The 25,376-nt window shown below is 39.5% G+C and overlaps 4 protein-coding genes across 5 annotated transcripts; 2 read left to right on the forward strand and 2 right to left on the reverse strand.

The window, feature by feature from the left end:
- The first annotated feature begins 407 nt into the window (after positions 1-407).
- On the forward strand, positions 408-2,034 carry LOC149615358 (tubulin alpha chain, testis-specific-like). Its single transcript, XM_089857109.1, has 3 exons — positions 408-1,067; positions 1,144-1,671; positions 1,765-2,034. The coding sequence occupies exons 1-3, from the start codon at positions 546-548 to the stop codon at positions 2,032-2,034; spliced, it is 1,320 nt and encodes a 439-aa protein (XP_089713235.1). The 5' UTR covers positions 408-545.
- A 1,113-nt stretch (positions 2,035-3,147) lies between these two features.
- LOC149615359 (uncharacterized) lies at positions 3,148-5,570 on the reverse strand. The gene is made up of 3 exons (XM_089856241.1): positions 5,381-5,570; positions 5,105-5,163; positions 3,148-4,813 (listed from the first exon to the last, which is right to left on the reverse strand). The coding sequence occupies exons 1-3, from the start codon at positions 5,457-5,459 to the stop codon at positions 4,685-4,687; spliced, it is 267 nt and encodes an 88-aa protein (XP_089712367.1). The 5' UTR covers positions 5,460-5,570; the 3' UTR covers positions 3,148-4,684.
- A 4,414-nt stretch (positions 5,571-9,984) lies between these two features.
- On the forward strand, positions 9,985-12,834 carry LOC149615360 (uncharacterized). Its single transcript, XM_089857122.1, has 2 exons — positions 9,985-10,794; positions 11,586-12,834. The coding sequence occupies exons 1-2, from the start codon at positions 9,985-9,987 to the stop codon at positions 11,586-11,588; spliced, it is 813 nt and encodes a 270-aa protein (XP_089713248.1). The 3' UTR covers positions 11,589-12,834.
- Positions 12,835-12,843: 9 nt separating this feature from the next.
- On the reverse strand, positions 12,844-21,567 carry LOC149615361 (exportin-7-like). 2 transcript variants are annotated; one of them, XM_089857481.1, is made up of 17 exons: positions 20,932-21,567; positions 17,399-17,551; positions 17,163-17,342; positions 16,984-17,103; positions 16,776-16,922; positions 16,225-16,397; positions 15,664-16,170; positions 15,446-15,590; positions 15,128-15,354; positions 14,783-15,048; positions 14,649-14,703; positions 14,388-14,547; positions 14,167-14,305; positions 13,821-14,002; positions 13,645-13,743; positions 13,453-13,580; positions 12,844-13,132 (listed from the first exon to the last, which is right to left on the reverse strand). In XM_089857481.1, exons 1-17 carry the CDS (start codon positions 20,944-20,946, stop codon positions 13,042-13,044), a joined length of 2,787 nt encoding a protein of 928 aa, XP_089713607.1. In that variant the 5' UTR covers positions 20,947-21,567; the 3' UTR covers positions 12,844-13,041. The 2 variants fall into 2 exon arrangements, with proteins under 2 accessions (XP_089713607.1, XP_089713608.1); XM_089857482.1 differs by lacking the exon at positions 20,932-21,567 and adding an exon at positions 20,500-20,646.
- Positions 21,568-25,376: the final 3,809 nt, after the last annotated feature.

Raw genomic sequence — 25,376 nt, forward strand, 5'->3', positions numbered from 1 at the left:
TATGCTTTGTATACTGCTTTAATATTTCATAAATTTTAACTTCAGTATTTATTCATACAAAAAGAAACATTTCCATATCTGGGTAAATAAGTTTGTAAGTATTCCTCCTCTTGACTCGGAGAGGTAATATTTTGGTTTTCCCAACTTGTTTTAGCATTAGATCAACACTCCCTCTAACGTTCCTTACTCCCTGGTTTTATTTATACTTTTAACTTAAATAAGGGGCCCCACGTTTTTTGCGCAAATTATTGAGCGAGTAGGGTGCCCTATTAGAATGTATGATTAAAATATGCAAGCCTAAAAAAACCGCAGTGGCTTAATTGATTTAATTCATATATTAATCACGTGAAGGTCTAAAAATTAATATACGTTTCTTTAGATTTAAATATATATATGTACATAAAAAATAAAATAAAATACGGTTATCTTTGCAAAAAATATGAAAGTCCTAATATAAAAGCTAGTAGACCAGTCACGTAAGGCACATTCATTTCTAAGGACTTCGACGAGCCAGTTATTCGTTAATCAATCGACGTAGTTACATAATGAGGGAGTGCATCAGTGTCCACGTTGGTCAAGCAGGAGTTCAGATTGGAAACTCCTGTTGGGAATTGTACTGCCTCGAACACGGTATCAACCCTGATGGCAAAATAAACAGCGCCAGTGACGTGACAAGAGACCGGCGAACGACCTTTTTCAACGAAATCAGTTCGTCCCAATATGTCCCTCGTTCCATCTTTGTTGATTTGGAGCCAACTGTCATTGACCAAGTCAGGAAAGGGCCCTACAATCGGTTGTATCATCCTGATCAAATGATTACTGGGAAAGAGGACGCCTCAAACAATTACGCCAGGGGCTATTACACCGTTGGCAAAGGGTATATTGATGTTGTCATGGACCGATGTAGAAAAATGGCGGATCAGTGTGAAAGCCTTCAAGGCTTTCTAATCTTCAGGAGTTTTGGTGGAGGGACCGGATCTGGGTTTGCCTCGCGCTTGATTCAGAAATTGTCCGTCGAGTACAGAAAGGCTTCCAGATTGGAGTTTGCAATCTACCCATCACCTAAGGTAACTTATAATACTCCGTCACTTGCAGATCATTTTTTTATCTTAGGCTTAACCTAGTGGCACTAATTCCTTTCAGGTGTCCACGGCGGTTGTTGAGCCGTACAACTCCGTCCTAACAACGCACGCTACTATGGAGGACTCGAATTGTACCTTCATCCTTGACAACGAGGCCATCTTCGACATCTGCTCGAAGCAATTGGGCATCGGAAGACCGGACTACCGCAACTTGAACCAAATAATCGCCCAAGTAGTCTCCTCAGTCACGGCGTCCCTGCGATTCGAAAGTTCCCTCAATGTGGACTTATCGCAGTTGGAGACGAACTTGGTGCCCTATCGTCGTATCCATTTTCCATTGGTCACCTACGCGCCAATCATATCCGCCGAGAGGGCCAACTACGAACGCCTGAGCGTCATTGATATCACCAGGTCCTGCTTCAATCCAAATAACCAGATGGTGAAATGCAACCCTAGACACGGCAAGTACATGGCTTGCTGTTTGCTTTACCGTGGTGATGTGACACCGAGGGATGTCAACGCAGCCATAGCCGAAATTAAGAATTATCGAACAATTCATTTCGTTGATTGGTGTCCAACCGGCTTCAAGGTAATAACTTGCTAAAACCCATTAGTCTTCGGTGGAAGCTGGGAGATGGCGATGTTGTAGGCTTAATTGATTCAACCTTTTTTGAAATCCTAGATTGGTATCAACTATGGGGTCCCTAGCGTCGTACCGGGTGGAATTGCTGCAAGATCAGTAAGAGCAGCGTGCACGCTTGCCAACACTACATCAATCGTAGAGGCCTTCAGCAAAGTCAACCACAAGTTCGATTTGATGTATTCAAAACGCGCTTTTGTCCATTGGTACGTCGGCGAAGGGATGGAGCCAGGTGAATTTCGGGAAGCACGCGAGGACTTGGCGGCTTTGGAGAAAGACTACGAGGAAGTCGGATATGATTGTGTGATTTAATGATTTTGTAATGCATTAAATTTGTTTGTAACGGTAGTTCTTTTCCTACCCCTTATTTAACCCAGTTAAAGGGCTCCTTCGGACCTTTAGACACATGGCCCCGCGGATTTCCATCCCCTCTTCATAGACGATCTTCCTCAGTACTCTCCCTCTCTCTGGCTAGGTAGGGGGGTTCGGAAATCCGCGGGGCCATGTGTCTAAGGGTCCGAAGGAGCCCTTTAAGCCTGGATATAGTATTAAACGTTAACTTGTATACACGGTAGGAGTTTCGTTGTTGTATTTTTACCTCTCCGAGTGATGTGTGTCACCAACGGAGAGGTTCTAATTCCGACGTGAGTGTGTGTCTGTCTGTCTGTTGATATTAATTAAAAACTGATTTTTTCGGGGAAAAAACTGTTTACCTTCCCCCACGAACGGTGAATTTTCTTGAAATGAAGCATACACATTCTAATTGAACTCTTCTATTGAATGAACCCGGTCTCGTTAATTGCAACTCGGCCATTCTAATTGAAATTAATTAAAAACCGAGTTTTTCGGGGAAAAAACTGTTTACCTTCCCCCACGAACGGTGAATTTTCTTGAAATTAAGCATACACATTCTAATTGAACTCCCCTATCTCTATCGAATGCACAAGGTTTCGTTAATTGCAACTCGGTCATTCTAATTAAAATTAATTAAAATTAATTAAAAACTGATTTTTTCAGGAGAAAAACCCACGAACGGTGAATATCGACCCTTCCCCGCTTATTAAAAACACTAGTTAGGCTTAGCGTTGTGCTAAAACTACTAGAACGCCTCAAAGGCAGGAAACTTCATACGTTTCTGGGATTGGCAGTTTTATCAACCAATACACCTACCACGTGAGTCACATGAGCCAATCTTAAAATCATCTGTTAATTTTATACCTAAGGTTCCAACTGGTTACAAAAATACGGAGCTTTTTCCTTGGGGATGATTGAGTTGGCAACCCTGCTCGGTTAGGGGAGGGTTAAACTTTTTGAAACAAGACGATATGTATTATCAGCTAGTAGAGTCATACCACGACCAACTACGGCAATAATAAGAGAAATAGTTGGCCGTGAAATTTTTAAATAATTGACAACATAATAGCGTTACTTTTAAAAATCACTATGGCACGTGATTTTAATTTAATTTAAATTTTACAAGTTACATGTATTGTTTATTTTTAATGTTTACATGATATCACCTGAAAACATGAATACATATAATTATAATTATGATGCAAATAAAATAAATTTTTAAGAAAACATTTCGTCAATTTTTAATTATTTATTTAATTTTTTCTTTATGTCGAAACATTTTTGCGATAATAACTAATGAATTAGAATAATTAAGGTGTTTTTTTTTGTTGCCAATTTATTTTTGTTTGATTTACTTTTAGTTACGTTTTGTACTCGCGCGGGATTTATTGTTAGTATCACAAAATGTTCATTTTTTTATGTTTAAACTTTAGGAATTTTTTGTCGTTATTTTTAGGCCAAATTTTTCATCACAAAAACGGTACAACAATGAACGTGAACAAACACTTGTCTTTGAAAAGCAATGGTTGGCAATTTTATTTGGCCCCATTGAATTATGTGATCATTTTACAGTAAAACCCATTTATATCATTGCTAACCCTAAAAACCTAGATTTATACGTTTCTGCTTAGTCATGACTCATTATAACGATATTTCTTATACTAAGCCTTGGTGAGCACATTTTTTAAATTTCAAATAATCTAAAAACTTTAAATAGATTTCCAGTTTTAAATTTTTAACTAAGTTGTGTTAGAGAGACTAGACTTGTTAAGCCTTGGTTCAGTATAAACTAAGCCTTGGTTCAGAATAAACTAAGCCTTGGTTCAGAATAAACTAAGCCTTGGTTCAGAATAAACTAAGCCTAGGTTCAGAATAAACTAAGCCTAGGTTCGGTATAAACTAAGCCTAGGTTCGGTATAAACTAAGCCTAGGTTCGGTATAAACTAAGCCTAGGTTCGGTATAAACTAAGCCTAGGTTCGGTATAAACTAAGCCTAGGTTCGGTATAAACTAAGCCTAGGTTCGGTATAAACTAAGCCTTGGTTCGGTATAAACTAAGCCTTGGTTCGGTATAAACTAAGCCTTGGTTCGGTATAAACTAAGCCTTGGTTCGGTATAAACTAAGCCTTGGTTCGGTATAAACTAAGCCTTGGTTCGGTATAAACTAAGCCTTGGTTCGGTATAAACTAAGCCTTTGCGCCGTTTGCACGTTTTTCCTTAAGCCTTGGCTCGATATAAAATAAGCCTCAGTCCTTATGCAAATTAAAGTAATTGTAATAATGGGTTTTACTGTAAAATTTAATTAATTTTTATCTTTAGCTAGAAACTACAATTATTACAGAGAAAGATAGAAAGAGATATGACTGGCGAGTAGTTAAATATTTGACAGGAAGTCATTTTTTGATAAAAAGGAAAAATGTGTGAAATTTTGATGTAGATTTTATCTCCGATATTTAAATATTGATATTTCAAAACAAATGTCATAATTAACCAGACTTTTAGTGTGGTTACCAAAATAAGCAATGTGTTGGTGGGTTTTTTTTTATTAAAAACATAAATGTCAATCTTATTTAAGGTTTTATTAACCATTAAAAAAAAAAAGTTAATATTTATTTCTTTTTGCCCTTTTTGGAGGAACCAGAGCCTGAAGCTTTCCCAGTTTCAAGTGATTTGCCATCAGAAGTGGCTTTAGCTCTAGCCTGGCCCTCTATATCTTCACGAATGGCTTTTTCCAATGCCTAATAGTGTTTTAAAGTATGTGTTCAAGTAAAGAACACCTGTCATTTTAAAACTAAGCCTAACACTCTACACTAGGCACAATTAAACTACTTGTATATTAAATAATACATAAAACTCTACAAAATAATACCAAAGTAATCAAAATGGCCCTTTCTTTTTATAAATTTGGTTTAATTATGATATATTTTGTCTAATTTGAACACGTGATCGCGTTCTATTAAGATACCTACCCTATAATTTCGTGAGACTAGCCCTTTAATATTCAAATTTATTAAAAATTTTCATCTTACCTGATGAATACTTTCACTGTGAGATGTTACTTTACTTTTCTTCGGTTTCGAATGTTTTTCTAAATAAATTTAAAACAAAAATATCTTAAATTTATAGAATTAACAGTGAATTTATTATAATTGCGCCAATTTTCATGTACATGTATATTGTACACGAGTATATCATAACAATTTTTAAGCCTACTGGCCTACTCAACGAGTTAAATTTTTAAGCCTTGGTCGAAAATTATTTTTTATTTCGGAGCCTTGGGAGGGAAAATTATTTAAACAATTTACTATTTTTCGTGATTCTTCCGGACTTTTTCTTAGCCCCCGCCGGAATTTGTGTCTTTACTTTCAATTTACCTTGTGGCATTATTAATTTTAATTAAGATTTAATTAAATTAAACGCGTAATTAGCGCGCACACCGTCTCCAGTATCCGTAGATTCCCGTACCACAACTGCGGAATTAGCGGAAATGTTTTCAACAGCAGACGCGCATTTTTTTGGGGCCAACTTCACTTCCCTTACGTCAAGATCGGATCCTGACACGCCTGTCAAATTTCGACCAATCATGGGACGGAAAATATTATAGCCAGGGCCGGAAATAAGAAAAATTTCTTATAGGACATGTGTCCGGTGACTCCCTGTTTGACTTGAAAATTTATAGGACATTGTCCATTGGAGTGTGCAAAAATAGTGTCGCATCATCATAGTCAAGCTTTCAAAACTTATGGCGTTTTCCTTTGGGCCAATTTTGTGTTGCCGGCGCTGGCGGCAAAAAAACCGAATTTCGCGTAATGCTGTTACAGGATCAAACAAATTATCGACAACTTCAAATGTCAATGGAATATACCCATGACCTCTGGTCCAAAACCAGTTTATTAATTGCTTGGACTAGTTTTTTAATTCAAAAAGTGGGGGTTACTGGTCCTCGGGACCAGTTTATTAATTGCAAATCTATTGGAGAACAAAGGCTGGGACCAGTCCGGAGACCAGTTAATTATTTCGGGGACTAGAGGGGTCACTGGTCCTAAGGACTAGTTTAAAAAATATCCTTATTTCCCAGCCTGGACGAGTCCACGATACCAACTACGGAATATGAATCAGACGACGTCGGAAACCACGAAAGACCACTTTTCAACAAACGAGGAGAACAAATTAAGAAAACACCTGCCGGGAGTGTGGCGCACTCCTGTAAGCCAAGCTTCTGGGCGGCAAAGTTTGAGGGAATACGACACATGTCGGCGATCCTGCCCTATAGGTGCCGACTGTCCCGTGTCCGCCGGAGGTGACTTACCCCAATTCCACCTTCCGTCACCTCCCAAGTAAACCTCATTTCCTTCCCTGCTTCTACACATACGACCTAGCGGCCCCCGTCAGTGCTGGGCCGCGTAGGGTCTCCCGCTCAATTCTTCCTGGTGCTCAAAGCCTAACGGCTAAGCACTAGTGTTGTAGGTGGAAAAAAAAAAAAAAAAAAAGAAAACACCTCTCACTCGACGTTTAGACAGCGAGACGTTCGGTCGCCTCTCTTGCGCTCCGCTTAACTGGTGTTTTCAGCCACGCTACTTTAACTCCTTTTCTTCCCTCATCCCCTTTCCCCCTTTATGCCTCGAAAACGAAAAAAAAACAGCGCGAAGCCTCGGCCTCGCCCAAAACCGACGATGCCTCCCACTCTGACACGGAAAACGGACACAGCACCGACGACTTGGAAACTTCGGCCTCCTCTGTTCAGGTCAAACCGTTGATATTCCAACCCGCCGTTACCCGAGAAGGGCCGATTGACACGGATACACAAGGCAGCAATGTACGTACCTTCCATGACGTCGACTTTATTTACCTATGTCAACAATTCGACAAAACCATCGGCGAGGTGAAGGACCTTCGGGTCTTGAAAGGTGGCGCTCTGCTGGTGGTGCCCTTAACGCAAAGGCAACATGATAACCTCCTCAGCTGGGGTCCGATCGACGGTGTCGAATTTTCTATTTCCTACCCGGGACCGACCCATGAACCTGGCAATAAGGGGGTCATTTATCGGGTTCCGGCTACGCTCGATGAAGCCCTTATTAGCGACGCGTTGACACGACAACACATTCCCTGCACTCAAGTGTCCCGTTTAGGGACCACCAACACCTACTTGCTCAACTTCGGACAAGCCGCGGCCCCCTCAGAAATCCGCATGTACTACCGCCACTACAAAGTCTCCCCGTATGAACGCCAACCCCTCCAGTGCAAAAACTGCCGACGATTTGGACATCCTCTCAAGTACTGCAAGAGCCCTTTCCGCTGTGTCACGTGTGGTGTCAGCCACGCGGAGGCTCAGGATTGTCAGGGCTCGAAGCAGTGCGCTAACTGCGGCGCCCTTGATCATATCGCCACCGCCGCCAAATGCCCTCACCGACAGACCGAACTCTCCATCCTACGCCTCCAAGACCGACACAATCTATCCCGACCGGAAGCTATCAAAGCCCACAGAAAATCCCATCCGCCATCCGCCCCGCAACCGACACTCAGCAACTTTCCCTCTCTACCGCCAGGCATCGTCGCTCCTCATACTCGCACCACTCCTCCTCCGGCGCCGTGGGCCCCCGCCGGTCCCCAACCGCCTCAACACTCACCCGACGACATTCTCAGCATGCTCTACGAAACCGTCTTGGTTCTTGCAAAACCGTCCCCGCCTGCCTTTGAGGAAATTATCTCACTCTTCACATTGCTCCTCAACTGAGTCCTCAAAACGACCCTTCAATACCAGGACGTCCTCCAGAGGATACCACCCCCCAAGAGGCTGCTCTTGCGGGACTACTTTGGAACCTGACCCACCAAAACAAAAAAAAAAACAAACAAAGAAAACTAATGATGACTAATTTATGTACATAATAACACAGTATATATTTATATAAAATGAACACTGTGTATTGGGCGGGCCCGCGGAATATTTCCCTCTTGGCCTTTCTCTCCTAATAAAAAAAAACAAGTTGGGAAAACCAAAATATTACCTCTCCGTGTCAAGAGGTCTACTACTACAAACTTATTTACCTAGATATGGAATTATTTCACTTTTTTGAAGTAAAAATTTACGAAATATTGAAGCAGTATTCCAAACATAGCGAATGTACAGTAAAGCAGACGACATTTTACATCCAATAAGGATAAATCTTGGACACATGGAAATCAGTCAATGGGGAAAAGAACAGGAAATGAAGTCTACGCTTCAGCTGTTTACCCTTTATTCTGAAAGCTACATACACAACTGGTTTGCAGTGTAAACACTATCGTCTCGTCTCACCTCAACAATATTCTTAGTTTGCCAACATGAATGTTAACGTTAAATAACACTAAAGCTAAATTGTAGCTAGACGCACTAATAGTCAATGCGCACCATAAAGAGAATAATAAGTCTGTAGTTACTAGCCGTTTACCATTAGCCCTTTTACTAACCTTATTATTATTATTATTTAAGAGTGTATTTAACTTTCGGCTCACTCTGAACCGTTGATGTCTGTTCATTTCAGACACGAAAATCAAAGCCAAAAGTTTACTTCACCTCTGGCCTCAATTATTTACTCTTTGTTTCACTAAGCCTATTGCGGATAGTACTTGTTATACGCGCCTGAGTCTAGGTCTTTGTTTTCTTCATGAAATTACTAAACCAAGGATTATTCTATATACAGATGTAGTATAGCTTACGCAATATATAAACAGCCATTTCAAATAACAATATTAAAATAAATCTTTGGAATATCAAAATGAAACAGAGCTTTAAAGCTACAAAAGTACTAAATGCATCATAATTACGAAAAATACTTCCACATATTCACTTTATATTATGGAAAAAGGGAATATTAAGGTTCTGTATGATTTCTTAACACATCAACACAAGGCTAACTGCTAACGCGACGCACTAGTGTAGCAATGGACGGACACACACAGACAAAAACATAGACTGCTTTTTAAATCTTTCCTTATTAATTTTGAGTTGAGAAACAAGATTATCTTTAATATTTAAATAAATATAATTATTTTTAATTATTTTAATCTTCAATTATTAACATTAATAATAGTTAAATCGTTTAAAATAAAGTTATACCTATTATCTTCTCAAACTTTTCTAATATTGACATTTAAAGTGAAGGGTACCCCTCTTGCCCGCTTTCTTCAAATTTTGGGGTATATATACGATTCGTTTCCATTATAATAGTAAGGAAAAAGCGCAATTGCGAAAACCTTTGGTGGCCGATCCCACCTTAGGGAGGCTAGACGTTTCTCGTAACCCTAGCTGATCGCCGCGTATATCGTAAAACCAAACGATGATAATGGAGTAGGTGTCTATGTGGAATAGACGGAAGACCAGTGGATGGTGGTGTTAGAAGCCAATGATACAGATTGGTGTCTATGTGGAATAGACGGAAGACCAGTGGATGGTGGTGTTAGAAGCCAATGATACAGATTGGTGTCTATATGGAATAGACGGAAGACCAGTGGATGGTGGTGTTAGAAGCCAGTGTAAGTGCGAACTGGTGTCAATGTGGGATTGACAAAGAATAGGAGATGGTGGTGGTGGAAGCCAGAAAAGTACCAGACTGGTGTTCATATGGGATGGACGAAGACCAAACATGGTGGTGTGAGAACTCAAGTATAGAGTAGCCAACGGAGAGAAATACAATTTTCCAAATTTCTGTGAACTGTCAATGCGGTCCGGAAATTGGGAACACGTTTGCTCCGATACGCAAACTGCGAACGCGGTCACGTGGGTGTAACAACGGACAGACAGACAGACACACACACAGACAGACAGACACACAGACAGACAGACAGACACGGCCGTTACAGAACCTCTCCTGGACTACGTCACACGGAGAGGTAAAAAACACCTCTCCCGGTAAGCAAAACAGAAGAGGATATGCCCAATTCTGCCTACCCCCATAAAGAAGGGAACATTTTCGGACAAGAAACCAATACAACAGACGATCGGCCCTCGGTCAATCCACTTATCTTTCAACCGAGTATATTCAGAACTCACCCTGTTGGCGAAGAGGGAACCAAAGAGGAAAAAACGTTTCATGATGTGTCTTTCCCCAAACTATGCCAAAGAATTGAAAAGCTGGTCGGAGAACTGAAAGATTTGAGAGTACTGCGAGGAGGGGCCTTGTTGCTGGTACCTCACTCCTTGGAGCAAAGGGACACACTCAGCAAATGGACAAAGGTCGAAAATGTTCCGTTTAAAGTTACACAACCAGGCGCCAATAGGGACGAAGGTTCCAAAGGTGTAATCAAAAACGTACCCCACGATTTTACTGAAGATACCATCAAAGACGCTCTAATACAGAAAGGATACCGGATTGCATCGGTTAAAAGATTAGGCCACACCAGCTCCTTCTACATGCTCCACTTTAGCCAGCCTCAGATACCCCAGGAAGTACGTTTCTACTACCGCAACTACCCCATAACCCCATTCGAACGTAGGCCATGGCAATGCAAGAACTGCAAACGCTTCGGACATCCAGCGAAATATTGCCGTTCCGCCTTCCGATGCAATGCTTGTGGCGAATCTCACGAACATAAAACGGACTGCGAAAACAATACATTCTGCCCGAACTGCAAAGGTCCACATACAGCCAACTTCCACTCCTGTCCCAATCGCATAGAAGAACTCCAAATACTAAGAATTCAACAAAGAGAACACATCCCCAAACAAGAAGCAGCACAACAAGTACGGCGCACTTTCCGCCCCGCAACTTAAGGCCCGTTCAGACGACACTCTTTTTCTCGCTACGCTCGCTGTGCTGAGCTCATCAGATTTTCTGGCTTCACCAGCCTCTAGAAAATGCACTGTTCACACGGTCAAAATTTTCTCATTCTTGATCTCGGGAAAGCGAGAAAAAAAGTTGAAAAAATTCAACTTTTTTTCTCTCTTTGCTCGGCACAGCCAATAGAGTGCTTCCGAAATGACGTCATTCTTTGTTGTGTAGTCTGCTACTCTGTGGAAATGTGTTTTCTTCGGTTTCGCTGGTTCGAATCCCTTGAAATTTTAATGAGATATATATTGAAGGGTTATAAATTATCGTGTGCAAAGTTTTAAAACGAATATTTCTTTTCTTAAAAAAGGTTTAAATTATGCATATATAAAACTTTAATGAATTTTTTGGAAAACAACTAATCGTTTTAAAACTTTGCACGATAATTTAAAATCCTTATCAGTAAAATTTTAAGGGATTCGGACTAGTGAAACCGAAGAAAACACATTTCTACAAAGTAGCAGACTACACAACAAAGAATAACGTCATTTCGGAAGCACTCTATTGGCTGTGCCGAGCAAAGAGAGAAAAAAAGTTGAATTTTTTCAACTTTTTTTCTCGCTTTCCCGAGATCAAGAATGAGAAAATTTTGACCGTGTGAACAGTGCATTTTCTAGAGGCTGGTGAAGCCAGAAAATCTGATGAGCTCAGCACAGCGAGCGTAGCGAGAAAAAGAGTGTCGTCTGAACGGGCCTTTACGCGACAGTGACCCAAGGACCTTCGCACCGGGGCGCCCAACCAGCCCACACACACCAGCCCACCAAAGTGACCTCAAACAACGATCAAGCTCTCCCACCCGAAATCGTTGCGCCCATGCTGGCGGAACTTCTACTGACATTCGCACAAAACATACAACAGGACTACGATATCAGTGCCCTTATCACCTTAATACTCAACCGAGTCTTCCAAACATCACTCAAACGCCAGGAAGTGGACTCTCAAATCCCGACACATATTAAGCAACGCTTCATCTCCCTGTTTGGTGCTTACCGGGCCCAGTAAGAGAGATGGACATTCTCCCACAGACTATGGAGGCTTTGGCTTCACGAGAAAGTGTAAAACAAATGGTAAAAAAAAAAAAATACCCATTTATGTAACCGACACAAACAAAAACAAAAAAAAGGGTAATGATTTTGTACTTATACTCCTACGATATAACCTAAAAAGACGGGCCCGAGGCAGGCGCACAGCCAAGCCCACCTGGCCTGTATACCTTTAATAAAAAAAAAAAAAAGCCGCTGCGGCTTTAAGTTGGTTCGCGAAGCAACTTCAAGAAACCGCGTTTGTAATTAGCTTCTCGAGTACCAGTTTTGTTCATACTTGACTTTGGAAGCGTTTTGAATCGCTTCGAAATCGCTTCGAATGTAAGTGTGAACGTGGCTTAAGCTTCCCAATAAACACAGTTCCTCTCCAGCATCCCACCGCCTCTCTTTCTCTTTACTTAATATTGACCCGGTCCACATCCGAGATCCGACATAAAATTAACAACTTATGCCTTGTCCATAACCTTATCAACGGTCACCTTGACTGTCTTGACATTGACTTCTCCCTCTTTTTCACCAGAAATAAGAGCGCGAATACCCGTGGTCACTCTCAAAAATTGGTCAAACCACGAACCACCTTTCGACAGACCCATGTTTCTAATACTGTAATTAATGACTGGAACTCCTTGCCCCCTAGCATTATTGCCATTACCAACAAATCTCTGTTCGTATTAAACTCTCTGAACATAACATGATTTAAACCCTGATGCATCCCCGTATTTAGTTATTTTTTCAATTATCTTTACTTAAGTATTTTCATTGGTATTTTAGACCTCTGTGTTAACAATATCCTAATCATATATATATATATACTTTTCTCGTCAGGCTCCCTCGCTATAACCGCCGTCTGCTCATAAGACACCAAGCTGTCTTTGCGGATGTTGTATTAAATAAATAAATAAATAAAAATGATTCCTTTGGTTTTGTTTTATTTTACAAATGTGAATGGTCAAATTTTGTGTGTTTATCGTTGTCCATTTTGTAAGTAGTAGTTGACACTTCCAATTCCCAATTATTATCATTTAATCACATTAATCATTTCAAATGGTTTTACACTTTCACGCACTACACCTTATATTCAAACATTTTAAACATTTTTAAACAGGTTAGCTCATCATATCAGTCATGGGGGCGGGCGTTGTTGACTATTGCGGGTCCTTTAAGAGAGTCGTTGATATGACGACGAAAACCTTTCATGTTTTGCGTAAATCTGCGCAAATGGATGTAACAAGCGATAATATCAAATTAAAGCGGCAACCCCTTATGTATGTAGTCATAGTAATCTTTGAGATGGGAATAGAGAGAACACTACAATTCGCGTAATTAGTAATTACTCAAGTCCTGATTGTTGTAACCCCAAGTATTACGTATCATTTTAAAGGAAAAAAATATGTCTATGACATACTAAAAGAATTTCCCTCAATCTCTTAAATAAAACTAAAGTTATGACCTTGTAACCGATTTGCTTAAAAATTAAATGTAGCGTGTCCTCTACAACCTCTAAAAGTGAAGTGGTCACTTGTACATTACCTGTCTCTATTTTTGATCAACAGATTCCTTTCAATTCCTTCCATGAGACTGTCAAACCATTGCACCATTGCATTTTGTTTATCCAATGGCTGATTTTGAATAATCGACTGACGTAGTTGATTAAAATACTGGAAGACAATTAGAAAAATCGATAATCTACCTCCGAAAGAATAATATTACGACAACAAGTACCTCCTCATTGAGTAAAATTAATCCTAAGAGCGGCCTGGACATGGAACATTCATTACGACAATCTTCAAACATAATAATATTAAGAATTTTCGACAACATCTGAATAGCGAAAAAGAAAATGAAACGAAAATATTGGAAGCTACTAATTACAAATTAAAAAAAAAATTACGAATTACCTGTTGTAGAATTTCCGGATGTAATTCTAAATCCCTAAGACAAGCTTCACCATTAGGCGCTGCTACCTGTCCCTGTCCGACAGATCTAGTCTCAATTTTGCCCGTTTTAGACAACCTCTTGAATAAATAAGTTACAATGTGATCTAAAGTGAAACAGCAACTCGTGCAAACCATAGTAGTATCTGAAAAACAAAGTATACTAAACATCAAAAACAGGCAAAGCATACTAAACAACAACAACAATCAAAGTATGCTAAACAACAACAACAATCAAAGTATGCTAAACAACAACAAGCAAAGTATACTAATCATCAACAGCAACCATCCTTTGAAATTATAAGGTTACCTAATGCCGTTAACCCTTCTGAAATGGAGGACAATATGTAGAGGAAAATATGAGGTTCCAAATTGCTCAGGAAATTAATATGGTCTTGAGCCACGCACTCCAAAAGCGCGTAATAAGTTCGACGTAGTTTAGGATAATCCTGAAATAAGTAGTAATAACGTTTTTCTCTTAGTTCATTATCACTTTGAAGTGTTTTGATTGTGGAGGGACTCGCTACTTACTTGTAAGTGTGATTGTGGAATGGATAGGAGTAATTTGACGAAGGTGTTGAGAGAATCGTCCAAGGCACTGTCACCATAAAACCTAAGGACTTCGAAATTAACGAAACCCCCGCGCAACGTCGAATATAACATTGAAAATAAAATCGACACTCCTTTTAACGTAATGACAATGGAGTTAAGATGAAATAATACTAATTCATACGTTCTATATCGCGTTCACGAGAGAAAACTCTGAACGCAACAAATTTCAAAAAAGGATATTTCATTGGATAAACTTGATCTTTGGGAATTTCACCAAGTGTTAACACTCGCGTTCCTGAATGAAAAGCAAAGCAAAAACATTGGCGCGTAAATTAGTAAAATTAAAAAACAGAGCAAACTAATAGATGACTAACCATAGTTAACGATCATTTTACTGGTTTCTCTAAATAGTAATACTCCATTGGGGCTGCAGACGTCAAACTGCAGCCTCTGCGATCTATTTTGCACAAATTCCGCCATTAATTTGAGGACTGGTGTTGTGACAGCAGGGTCGCGAAACCAGAGTTCGATAGCTCGTTGCAAAATAGGCGTGTATACTAGATAAATCCGTTCGAACAACATCGTGTAACTTGTTTTAGTGTTGAAAGCGACCGCCAAACCCCGCAAATCACGAACCAACCTGGAATTAAGAAAAAAGAAGGGGGGGGGGCTTTCTTCTTAAACAATCCCAGTTTGAAAGAAGCAAAACTTTCACATACCCTATTAAGGGCTTCTTTGTTTTATCCGTATTGAAGAGTGCCGAAGTATTAGTATTAACAGCGCTTAACACGGCGCCAATTGCGTCAAAGGCTCTTTTCAAGGGGACCATGAATTGGTCAAATTTCTCTTCATCTTCTCCCAAATCCTCCATCAAAAGTCGACCAAGAGAAGTGTAGAATTTCGAACGACATCGCGTATTGTTGCCCAGAAATGGAAAATGTTCACTCTACATAAAAGTATGCAACGGAAATTTCCACAACATTGTAAAGTGATACCCAAGAAGTGAGTGTATAGGATAGTGAAGTGTATGCACTCACAGTGCGATTATTTAGCATGAATTGAACTTCCTCCAGTTTAACGAGTTTCTCTACAGTACTATTTTCTACAGACAGATCATTAAGTAATTGCAGCGTTTTTGTTATAATTTGTTCACTACCGCTCCAACACTTTAAATTTGTAATTCTAAAAACCATTAGAAAAAGAAAGGTAACCGAGTTACTTAAAAGAGTTAATAAGGGGGAGAAGGAGACCTTACATTTTTCTAATAAAAACGGATAGAACCATAGATTCGTCCGTCAAACCCAAAACTTCAGACAGCTTTCGATAAACTTTGCATGTTTTCTGAACTTTGTCCCCAACATAGATTCGGCGAAAGCGTTCAAAGAAACTCAACATGGCTAATTCCAATTTCTCGCAACCACCCTGAGCCAAACGAGAATCCGTTAAGGTCATCAGTTGCAATACTCTGCAAACCAATTCTCCATCCATGGCGTCGCGTTCATCAGCACTGTCGAAAGACACGCGTCCACCGATAGCGGCTCCGATAATATACACTAGCCACGATAATCTGCCTTCTTGGATACTGATATCTAATTGACCGCATCTGGCTGGCAGAGTCTCTTGGTAACTAGAAAATGATTGGTCAAAAAGTTGAGCCAATAGCGCGTACGTCTTCCCGTATTCGTATCGACCGATTGTCGAAACTATATCCAATTGTTGCTGGACCATTCCAACGTCATCTAAAGGGTCTTCGAGCCCTAACCTAAAATTTTATGGTAAGCTTAACTCCGTAACAGCCTGTAGCATTTAAACAAACCTAATTACGCCCGTAACAGACTCTAATCTGGAAGTTACGTAGGCTGTGGTTACTTCTGGGGAGTAAGTTTCTAGGAAGTGAGGCTCTGAAGCCTTGACATATGGCGCAGATGCAACCATACTCCGCCATAAGCTCAAAAGGAAATTAATACTATTCGGTGCAAACTGCCGCATCTTAAAAAAAAAAACCATAACCAAGGCTTGATCAGCAACCAAGGCTTAAGAATAATGCTGACTCATCATTATTCTAGATTTTACCTGTAGACTAGGGACTAAATTATTCTAGATTTTACCTGTAGACTAGTGACTGTAAATTATTCTAGATTTTACCTGTAGACTAGTGACTGTAAATTATTCTAGATTTTACCTGTAGACTAGTGACTGTAAATTATTCTAGATTTTACCTGTAGACTAGTGACTGTAAATTATTCTAGATTTTACCTGTAGACTAGTGACTGTAAATTATTCTAGATTTTACCTGTAGACTAGTGACTGTAAATTATTCTAGATTTTACCTGTAGACTAGTGACTGTAAATTATTCTAGATTTTACCTGTAGACTAGTGACTGTAAATTTGGCAATGAGCGCAATTGTTTCAGGATACGTCTCGACTTTAACAAGTTCCCCTAATTGGTAATTAGACTTCAATAGAGCCAGTAATCTACAAAATTCGTGGTAATTATTTGGCTCTTTAAGACCCTAAAAATTGAAAAACGCAACGTTAATAACAAAAAACCTGTATAAATTAAACTATTCATACCTGTGGATTATCTAATATATTCTTGACTCCATTTACAAGCTGTGCTAGGAATTTGGCCCGTTCTGCATTATTAAACATTGACCATTGAACTGAGGCAATTTGGATGAGACAGGAAAGAGCCTAAATGCAAAATATGTGGATCAACAACAGTCATGTACTAATTTAATGATTAAACTGACCAATGATGACAGAGATGCTGGTAGTAGATGATACAAGTCATAGAATAGCTGTAAAGTATTGAAATCGAGAAAGGCAGGTCTCCAACTTGTGGGAAACTGAACAAAGCCCAGATCATCCGATGATTCGTCAAATGAAAGACAATTGCGCGACAGCTTTAACAGATGACTCATCAAGTTGTGCTGTCAATTGAACAATAATTAAGGCTGGGTGCAATGAGCAATTGAGTTGTGGTTACCAGTGACTCATCATTGAAAGAAGTAGCTTTCCAGCTGACCAGAGCTCTACGCAGAAGATCACAGCTACGTTGAAAGATTTCATATCGCTGAGTATCGCTGTATGATGAAGCTATCTCACCATGTTTTTTTGTTATGGACCTAATTTCTTCCGCCTAAAAACGATGTTGGCATTAATTATAATTTTTATAAGTTATTTATAACCTTGAATCAATCTTTTGACTATTAATGAAAAGCTTTCATTTTTTTAAATCAGATAGTACCTAAAATTACGGTCTCAAATAAATATATATATATATAAATTAGTTTTAATAACATAACTATTTTTAATTAATTTTTAAAAGTATTAGTTTTCGGCACCGCTCCTATCTTGGATGAGACTGTAAAGTCAATGACAGCACACGCAAAGTGTGTTTGTCGGAATGTAGTTAGCACCCTAGGTTTGACTAGTTTATATGAGTGACCACGGGTTCTTGTACTATTATGGCGGGTGAAAAATACTGAAAACCTAAATCTAGGTTGTTCTGTATAATGCCGAAAACTAAGCATAGGTTATTAATTTTATGTCGTAGAGTGAGAGAGTCAATATTTAATAAGGAGAGACGTTGGGGAGCCGGAAGCTTATTAATTTTATGAGGGAGTTTCGAATACGCGTTTTGAGCCTTTTGCAAAGCCTGTAGATCAGTTAAGAACTGGGGGGACCAAATTGGCGAACAGTAATCAATTATAGGGATGACCAAGGAGTTGTACAAAGTTTTAATGAGAGGTATAGAATTAAAATTTAAATTACGACGAATTACACCCGTTAAGCTCCTAATACGTTTGGCAATTTTATTGGAATGGACTGAATATTTGATTAGGGGATTAATAAGGACACCTAGGTCCCTCTCACAAGTGGACGTAGTTATAGTGGTGTTATTAATTGAGTAATCAAACATGGGATTACGGCGTCCAAGGTGAAGAGTCTTACACTTAGTAATGTTAAAAGAAAGCCCATGGTCATGACCCCACTGAACGATGGCATCAAGATCAAGTTGTAGGACAGTTCGATCAGTAGAATCACAAACCCGGCGATAAAGCTTGGCGTCATCGGCAAACAAGATGACAGTGGAGTGCCTCACTACCAATGGCAACGAGTTAATAAGTATGTTAAACAGAAGGGGACCCAAAATAGAACCTTGGGGGACACCTGTCTCAACACACTTCCAGTCAGTATTGACACCGTGGAGGACAACTCTCTGTTTGCGGTCTGAGAGATAGTTAGTTAACCAAGCTAATGCTTTGCCAGTGACGCCAGCAACCTGAAGGGCAGAGAGAAGGAATGGAATCAAAAGCCTTACTAAAACCAAGATATAAAACATCAACAGAGTAACCGTCATCTAACCAGCGGGTCCATTCACTAGTGGTAGAGATTAAGTTGGTTAGGCATGAACGACGAGGAAGGAAGCCATGTTGATGAGGGGAGAAAAAGTTATTAAGCTCGAGGAAGAATCGTAATTGCTCATGTACAAGACGCTCACATAATTTTGAGGCTTGGTTAAGTGTGCTAATGGGACGGTAATTATTAGGATCAGCTCTTGACCCTTTCTTATGGATAGGAGTTATATTAGCTTCCTTCCTGGTAGTGGGTATGAAACACGAGGAAAAGGAACGCGCTATAAGAAGGTAGAGCGGTAAGCCTAAATGCGGTGCTAGGGTTTTTAGAAGGTTCGGGTGAATACCATCAGATCCTGGCGACTAATTTGCGTCTAAACATAAGAGGAGTCTCATGATATCACTGGGGTCGCAAATAAATTCATTTAGAGTAGGCGTCACAGGGTCTAAAGGGGTAGGAGGCATGGATAGCGATGGTGTCACAGTAGGGCATTTAACCGTACTGGCAAAATAGTCATTAAGTAGTGAAGCACTCTCGGAGATAATGTTGGTTAGCGAGCCATCAGCATGCTTTAATTGTAAGATTTTGTATCGACATTTACGAAAGTTGATGTGAGAGTAAAACGATTTCGGGTTGGTTTGTATAAGAGATACAAGGGAATTTTCATGACGACGAGAATTCCGACAATGGGTCGTGTGAGCATTACGGGCTAAGCGGTAAGCAAGATGGAGGCGATGAATTGTTGCAGACTCGGCTCCACGGGATTTAGCTTTAGTTAGACGCTGCCAAGCCTTACGTTTAAAATTGTAACTAGCATGAGTGCGAAGGGCAACAGAATCGACTCTACGGGGTTTAGATAATGGGGCAAAATTGCGTATACCAGAATGTAACAAGGTCGTAAGGGCAGAGCAAGTAGTGTCTAAGTCACCTTGGTATAAAATCAACGACCAGTCAATTGTAGATAAGAAGGAACTAAAGGAGTAACAGTCGGTTTTAAAAAAAATTCGGTTTAGGAACATGAATTTGACTAGAGGGAGAGAGGACAATATTGAAAAGTATCAAACCGCGGTCACTCGATCCTATAGGAGGAATTAAGACAGGAGTATGCGCAAGGTTACAGTCTGAACTAAAAATTAGATCTAAAATATTATCATTACAGAAAGTACCGCCGTCACGGGTACGAAATGAGACATTTTGTGTTAAGGAGTATTGTCGCACTATATCACAAAAGAGTTTACTAAATCGACACACACCAGGTTTTGGAGCGGTTGTAGACCAGTCAATAGGGAGCTAACAGTTCTGACCCTGAAACGTCACACCCTTCTATCTCTTACTGGAGTTTCATCCCCCCTAACGGTTGGAAACAGTATTCTACGCTCAAAAATGCCAACCAGAGAGGGGCTGCGTGACGTCAGACTATCCCTTCCCCCTAGCCAGTTGTTAGCTCCCTATTAGGGGTAATTAAAATCACCTAGTAGGGAGTAGGAACTTATTATTATCACAGTACACAATTAACGCGTTTATTAGCCAAATTAATATAAAGGAAGGTAAATAGTTTCACTGTAATTTTGGTGTTCAAAGTAATAGCTTTACTATGTTTAATTACAAAAAAATATATGTTGAAGTTTAGATTAGGGCCATTAAGCTAAAATAAAGCCATACCATTATTATACATGGAACCTAAGCCTTTGCCAAAATAGCGTAAAAATGTGGGGTTTTGGACATTACCTGTAACAATTTTGACAAATCGCTATCATCCTTACTCTACAACGTAACCAAGAGATAAGAGAACAAAGGATAATAAACATGAAAAATCAAAATTATGTTAAAAAATAAATAAATAAATGTTTAGAAAGGTCTTCTCAAATATGCGTCGCTTCCCTGTGAAGGTGAAAAACTACTATACAGTTGTCTAGTTCCCAAGTCCCAAGTTCCCAACATTCTCCTATTTCCAAACGACCAATGAAAAAAGTTAACAAGGTCCCCATTACGACGTCACAATGGGAATAATAAGATAGCCGTATTTCGCGGTTGGTTTGAATTTCAAAATATCTAACCTACTACGACTCCCAAAGAATTTAAACTAGAAAATAGACTAAGAAGCTCCCAGGTTCCCGTTTAAAGGACTTATGGTCCATGACTGATTTAAAACATATTTACCAAATTATAATCCATGGTGAACGCAAAGAGGAGGGAAATTTCCTCTTTAGTGAACGGCTTAATATCAAATACAATTCTACTGTCGCGACTCGCGATTCAACTAACTAAGCTCGGCCAGGCCGCCAGTCCGCGCCTTTTTATCGCGTACATAAAAAATAAGATGCAGTGGCGCTCGGGAGTCCGGGAAAAATTCGCACTATACAAAAATATATAGCGAATTCCACTTACTGCTCTCGGAGCGCTCCCATGGAGCAATAAATATAGGAGACCCTGATTTAGCAAAAACAGTCTTTAACGAAGCCGAGAACTACTTCTCCCATTTATATGGCTCCATGGGAGCGCTCCGCGAGCAGTCAGTGGAAATAGTGACGCTTAACGGCTTATGGCTAAGGTGCCACTCTAAGATAACCAATAAAAAAGTGACTGTGTAAGGAGACAAAATAGCAGACGACGTGTTTTATCTTGGGAGGGGGAATGCATGGTTTGGCCGTTACATCCGCCTAGTGTTTTGATTTGCCGAATTAACACTCTATTTTACCGCCTAAGTCGAAAGTCAAGTCAATCTATCCAAAGGGTGTTTTCTAGCAGACGACGCATAGTGGAAAAAGTACTATTGTAGAATTTTTTACTTTCGGCATTTTTTTTCGACCAGCGTCGATTTGGCAGAATGAGAGGGGGGGTCGAATTTTGGGAACTCGCGACGGAAAAAATAGCTATAACCTGATTTCAGACCTAACTAAGCAATTTTTTTTAAAATAGATTTCAAGCTATAATTCACGCTAATTATAATCAAAAAAAGCACGGACAATGATAATTGAGTATTTTCAATTAACATAAACTATTAAAATTAGTTAAAAGAGCAATTATTACAAATTAGTTGCACTGCTATTCCCTAGATGGCGCTTGAGTATGGTGACAAACATATAAACACAAGCCCTTCAAATTTGAATATCTTCAATTTGACCGTGTATATGTTAATTAAATTTCAATGAGTAATCAAGTCTATTGAATTAAAGTAAATACTATCGCTTTTATACCAGGAATCACCTTACAAACTAGAACTGACAAAAAAATTACACGAATATTTCTGCACTCTAATTTTAAAACTTTAATATCTTAAAATTGGTGCGCACAATCTTGACTAAATTTAAGTATGTTGTTAAGCGTATAAAACTCTATTAGAAACTGTTTAGCTTATACCGTGAATCGTCCCGGAAGTCGGTCATCTAGGCAATCAAACCTTAGAAAACTGAAAAATGACTTTTATTATTTCGTAATAATCAACTTAAATGTTGAATATCTAAAGATTGGCGCGCACGATCTTGATTAAATTTAAGTATGTTGTTAAGCCTATAAAACTCTATCAGATACTGTTTAGCTTATACCAGGGATCGTCCCGGAAGTTGGTCATCTAGGCAATCAAACCTTAGTAAACTGAAAAATGACTTTTATTATTTCGTAATAATCAACTTAAATGTTGAATATTATAAAATTGGCGCGCACGATCTTGATTACATTTAAGTATGTTGTTAAGCCTATAAAACTCTATCAGATACTGTTTAGCTTATACCAGGGATCGTCCCGGAAGTTGGTCATCTAGGCAATCAAACCTTAGTAAACTGAAAAATGACTTTTATTATTTCGTAATAATCAACTTAAATGTTGAATATCTAAAGATTGGCGCGCACGATCTTGATTAAATTTAAGTATGTTGTTAAGCGTATAAAACTCTATCAGATACTGTTTAGCTTATACCGTGAATCGTCCCGGAAGTTGGTCATCTAGGCAATCAAACCTTAGAAAATTGCAAAATGACTTTTATTATTTCGTAATAATCAACTTAAATGTTGAATATCTAAAAATTGGCGCGCACGATCTTGATTACATTTAAGTATGTTGTTAAGCCTATAAAACTCTATCAGAAACTGTTTAGCTTATACCGTGAATCGTCCCGGAAGTTGGTCATCTAGGCAATCAAACCTTAGAAAATTGCAAAATGACTTTTATTATTTCGTAATAATCAACTTAAATGTTGAATATCTAAAAATTGGCGCGCACGATCTTGATTAAATTTAAGTATGTTGTTAAGCCTATAAAACTCTATCAGAAACTGTTTAGCTTATACCGTGAATCGTCCCGGAAGTTGGTCATCTAGGCAATCAAACCTTAGAAAATTGCAAAATGACTTTTATTATTTCGTAATAATCAACTTAAATGTTGAATATCTAAAAATTGGCGCGCACGATCTTGATTAAATTTAAGTATGTTGTTAAGCCTATAAAACTCTATCAGAAACTGTTTAGCTTATACCGTGAATCGTCCCGGAAGTTGGTCATCTAGGCAATCAAACCTTAGAAAATTGCAAAATGACTTTTATTATTTCGTAATAATCAACTTAAATGTTGAATATCTAAAAATTGGCGCGCACGATCTTGATTACATTTAAGTATGTTGTTAAGCCTATAAAACTCTATCAGAAACTGTTTAGCTTATACCGTGAATCGTCCCGGAAGTTGGTCATCTAGGCAATCAAACCTTAGAAAATTGCAAAATGACTTTTATTATTTCGTAATAATCAACTTAAATGTTGAATATCTAAAAATTGGCGCGCCCGATCTTGATTAAATTTAAGTATGTTGTTAAGCCTATAAAACTCTATCAGAAACTGTTTAGCTTATACCGTGAATCGTCCCGGAAGTTGGTCATCTAGGCAATCAAACCTTAGAAAACTGAAAAATGACTTTTATTATTTCGTAATAATCAACTTAAATGTTGAATATCTAAAAATTGGCGCGCACAATCTTGACTAAATTTAAGTATGTTGTTAAGCGTATAAAACTCTATTAGAAACCGTGAATCGTCCCGGAAGTTGGTCATCTAGGCATTGAAACCCTAAAGTATTGTGGGATTTAAGACTTTTAAGAAATTACTGAAATCAATATAATCAGATTTTAACATTTAATTCAATTACAATTTTATTATTAATCATAATAATTAGACTATTTACATAAGTATTTTCAGATATAAACATTTATTCAGTTCAAATTTTATTATTAATGATAATAACAATATATTTGTATAATAGAAGTATTGGACTATTTACATTTAAAAAGTATTTTACTTCTGGAAAAATGCCAATTTCCCCCTATGCTCTTATGGGGAAATAACCCATAAGAGTATAGATCCGTGACCAAAAGTCAAATAAATAAGAGGTTATAAATAAATCTGTATATGGATGACAATGATCGCGATCGATGGTATCAGATAACAAAAATGAAGTTTATTCTTCTATTGCCTCCCTGTACTAAAATATTACAGTCCGATATATGGGGGATTGTCTGTTACAGAATTAACATCCATTTCCCCCATATATCGAAAAGTAATATTAATCCTTTCTTTCAGTTCAGGGTTTGTGTCTTTGGGAACAGAATGTTCCCAATCTTTTTGGCACGCCCCCTTCATTAAAAAGAAGGATCCACTGGTTAAACTAACCGAAGTGGTAGCAATGGTTTTACCTTTCGGACGCAAAAGGAAAGTCCTTTCAGCGCCGAAAGATAACGAGGCAATAGTTGAATGAACCCCATTTTCATCATCGGAGTGCCATCCAACACAATCATTGCCATCCTTATACAGATTGACAACAGCGGCGTTGAATTTGACTTTTGTCTCCTTCTCCACCTTTTCCTTCAACTTTTCCAGCGATTTTGGCCACTGACCTATACTCTTGTGGGCGATTTTCCCATAAGAATATAGGGAGAAATTAGCATTTTCACAGAAGTAAAATACTTTACGAGGAAGATTATTATAATCTTCAAACAGATCTTTGAACTCAGTCAAGAGTGCGTCGATAGTTACCTCTTTTTCAAAGGTAGGAAGGTACACTACCGACGCACCCTTGCTGAGTTCTTTTTCTCCTTCTTCAATTTTTTCTACAACTTTAGTAGCGGGCGACGATCTCTTTCGCCAATGAAACTTCCGGTTCTGGGCTTTTGCTTGGCGAGCCGGGTAGACTTCGTGGCGGGCCGGGTAGACGTGGTGGCGGGCCGGGTAGACGTCGTGGCGGGCCGGGTAGACGTCGTGGCGGGCCGGGTAGACGTCGTGGCGGGCCGGGTAGACGTCGTGGCGGGCCGGGTAGACGTCGTGGCGGGCCGGGTAGACGTCGTGGCGGTACGGGTAGACGTCGTGGCGGTACGGGTAGACGTCGTGGCGGTACGGGTAGACGTCGTGGCGGGCCGGGTGGTCAGCGTGGCGAGCCGGGTGGCGCTCCGGGTAGACATCGTGGCGGGCCGGGTGGCGCTCCGGGTAGACATCGTGGCGAGCCGGGTGGTAAGCATGGTGAGCCGGGTGGCGCTCCGGGTAGACATCGTGGCGAGCCGGGTGGTAAGCATGGCGAGCCGGGTGGCGCTCCGGGTGGTCAGCGTGGCGAGCCGGGTGGTTAGCGTGGC

The sequence above is a fragment of the Phalangium opilio genome, unplaced genomic scaffold (assembly GCF_054372755.1).
Source record: "Phalangium opilio isolate 3A_F unplaced genomic scaffold, DU_Popi_V2 ptg000217l_1, whole genome shotgun sequence".
Lineage (NCBI taxonomy): Eukaryota > Metazoa > Arthropoda > Arachnida > Opiliones > Phalangiidae > Phalangium > Phalangium opilio.

What these genes read in the sequence shown, in the direction of transcription:
- LOC149615358 (XM_089857109.1), top strand. Translation starts at nt 546, where the DNA reads ATGAGGGAGTGCATCAGTGTCCACGTTGGTCAAGCAGGAGTTCAGATT. An exon ending in CAATCTACCCATCACCTAAG is followed by an intron (nt 1,068 to 1,143) that starts GTAACTTATAAT and finishes AATTCCTTTCAG; the next exon opens with GTGTCCACGGCGGTTGTTGA. An exon ending in GGTGTCCAACCGGCTTCAAG is followed by an intron (nt 1,672 to 1,764) that starts GTAATAACTTGC and finishes TTGAAATCCTAG; the next exon opens with ATTGGTATCAACTATGGGGT.
- LOC149615359 (XM_089856241.1), bottom strand. Translation starts at nt 5,459, where the DNA reads ATGCCACAAGGTAAATTGAAAGTAAAGACACAAATTCCGGCGGGGGCT. An exon ending in CGGAAGAATCACGAAAAATA is followed by an intron (nt 5,164 to 5,380) that starts GTAAATTGTTTA and finishes AAATTTATTTAG; the next exon opens with AAAAACATTCGAAACCGAAG. An exon ending in ACAGTGAAAGTATTCATCAG is followed by an intron (nt 4,814 to 5,104) that starts GTAAGATGAAAA and finishes AAACACTATTAG; the next exon opens with GCATTGGAAAAAGCCATTCG.
- LOC149615360 (XM_089857122.1), top strand. Translation starts at nt 9,985, where the DNA reads ATGCCCAATTCTGCCTACCCCCATAAAGAAGGGAACATTTTCGGACAA.
- LOC149615361 (XM_089857481.1), bottom strand. An exon ending in TTACAGTCACTAGTCTACAG is followed by an intron (nt 16,398 to 16,775) that starts GTAAAATCTAGA and finishes TTTTTTTTTAAG; the next exon opens with ATGCGGCAGTTTGCACCGAA. An exon ending in TTCCACAATCACACTTACAA is followed by an intron (nt 14,306 to 14,387) that starts GTAAGTAGCGAG and finishes TACTTATTTCAG; the next exon opens with GATTATCCTAAACTACGTCG.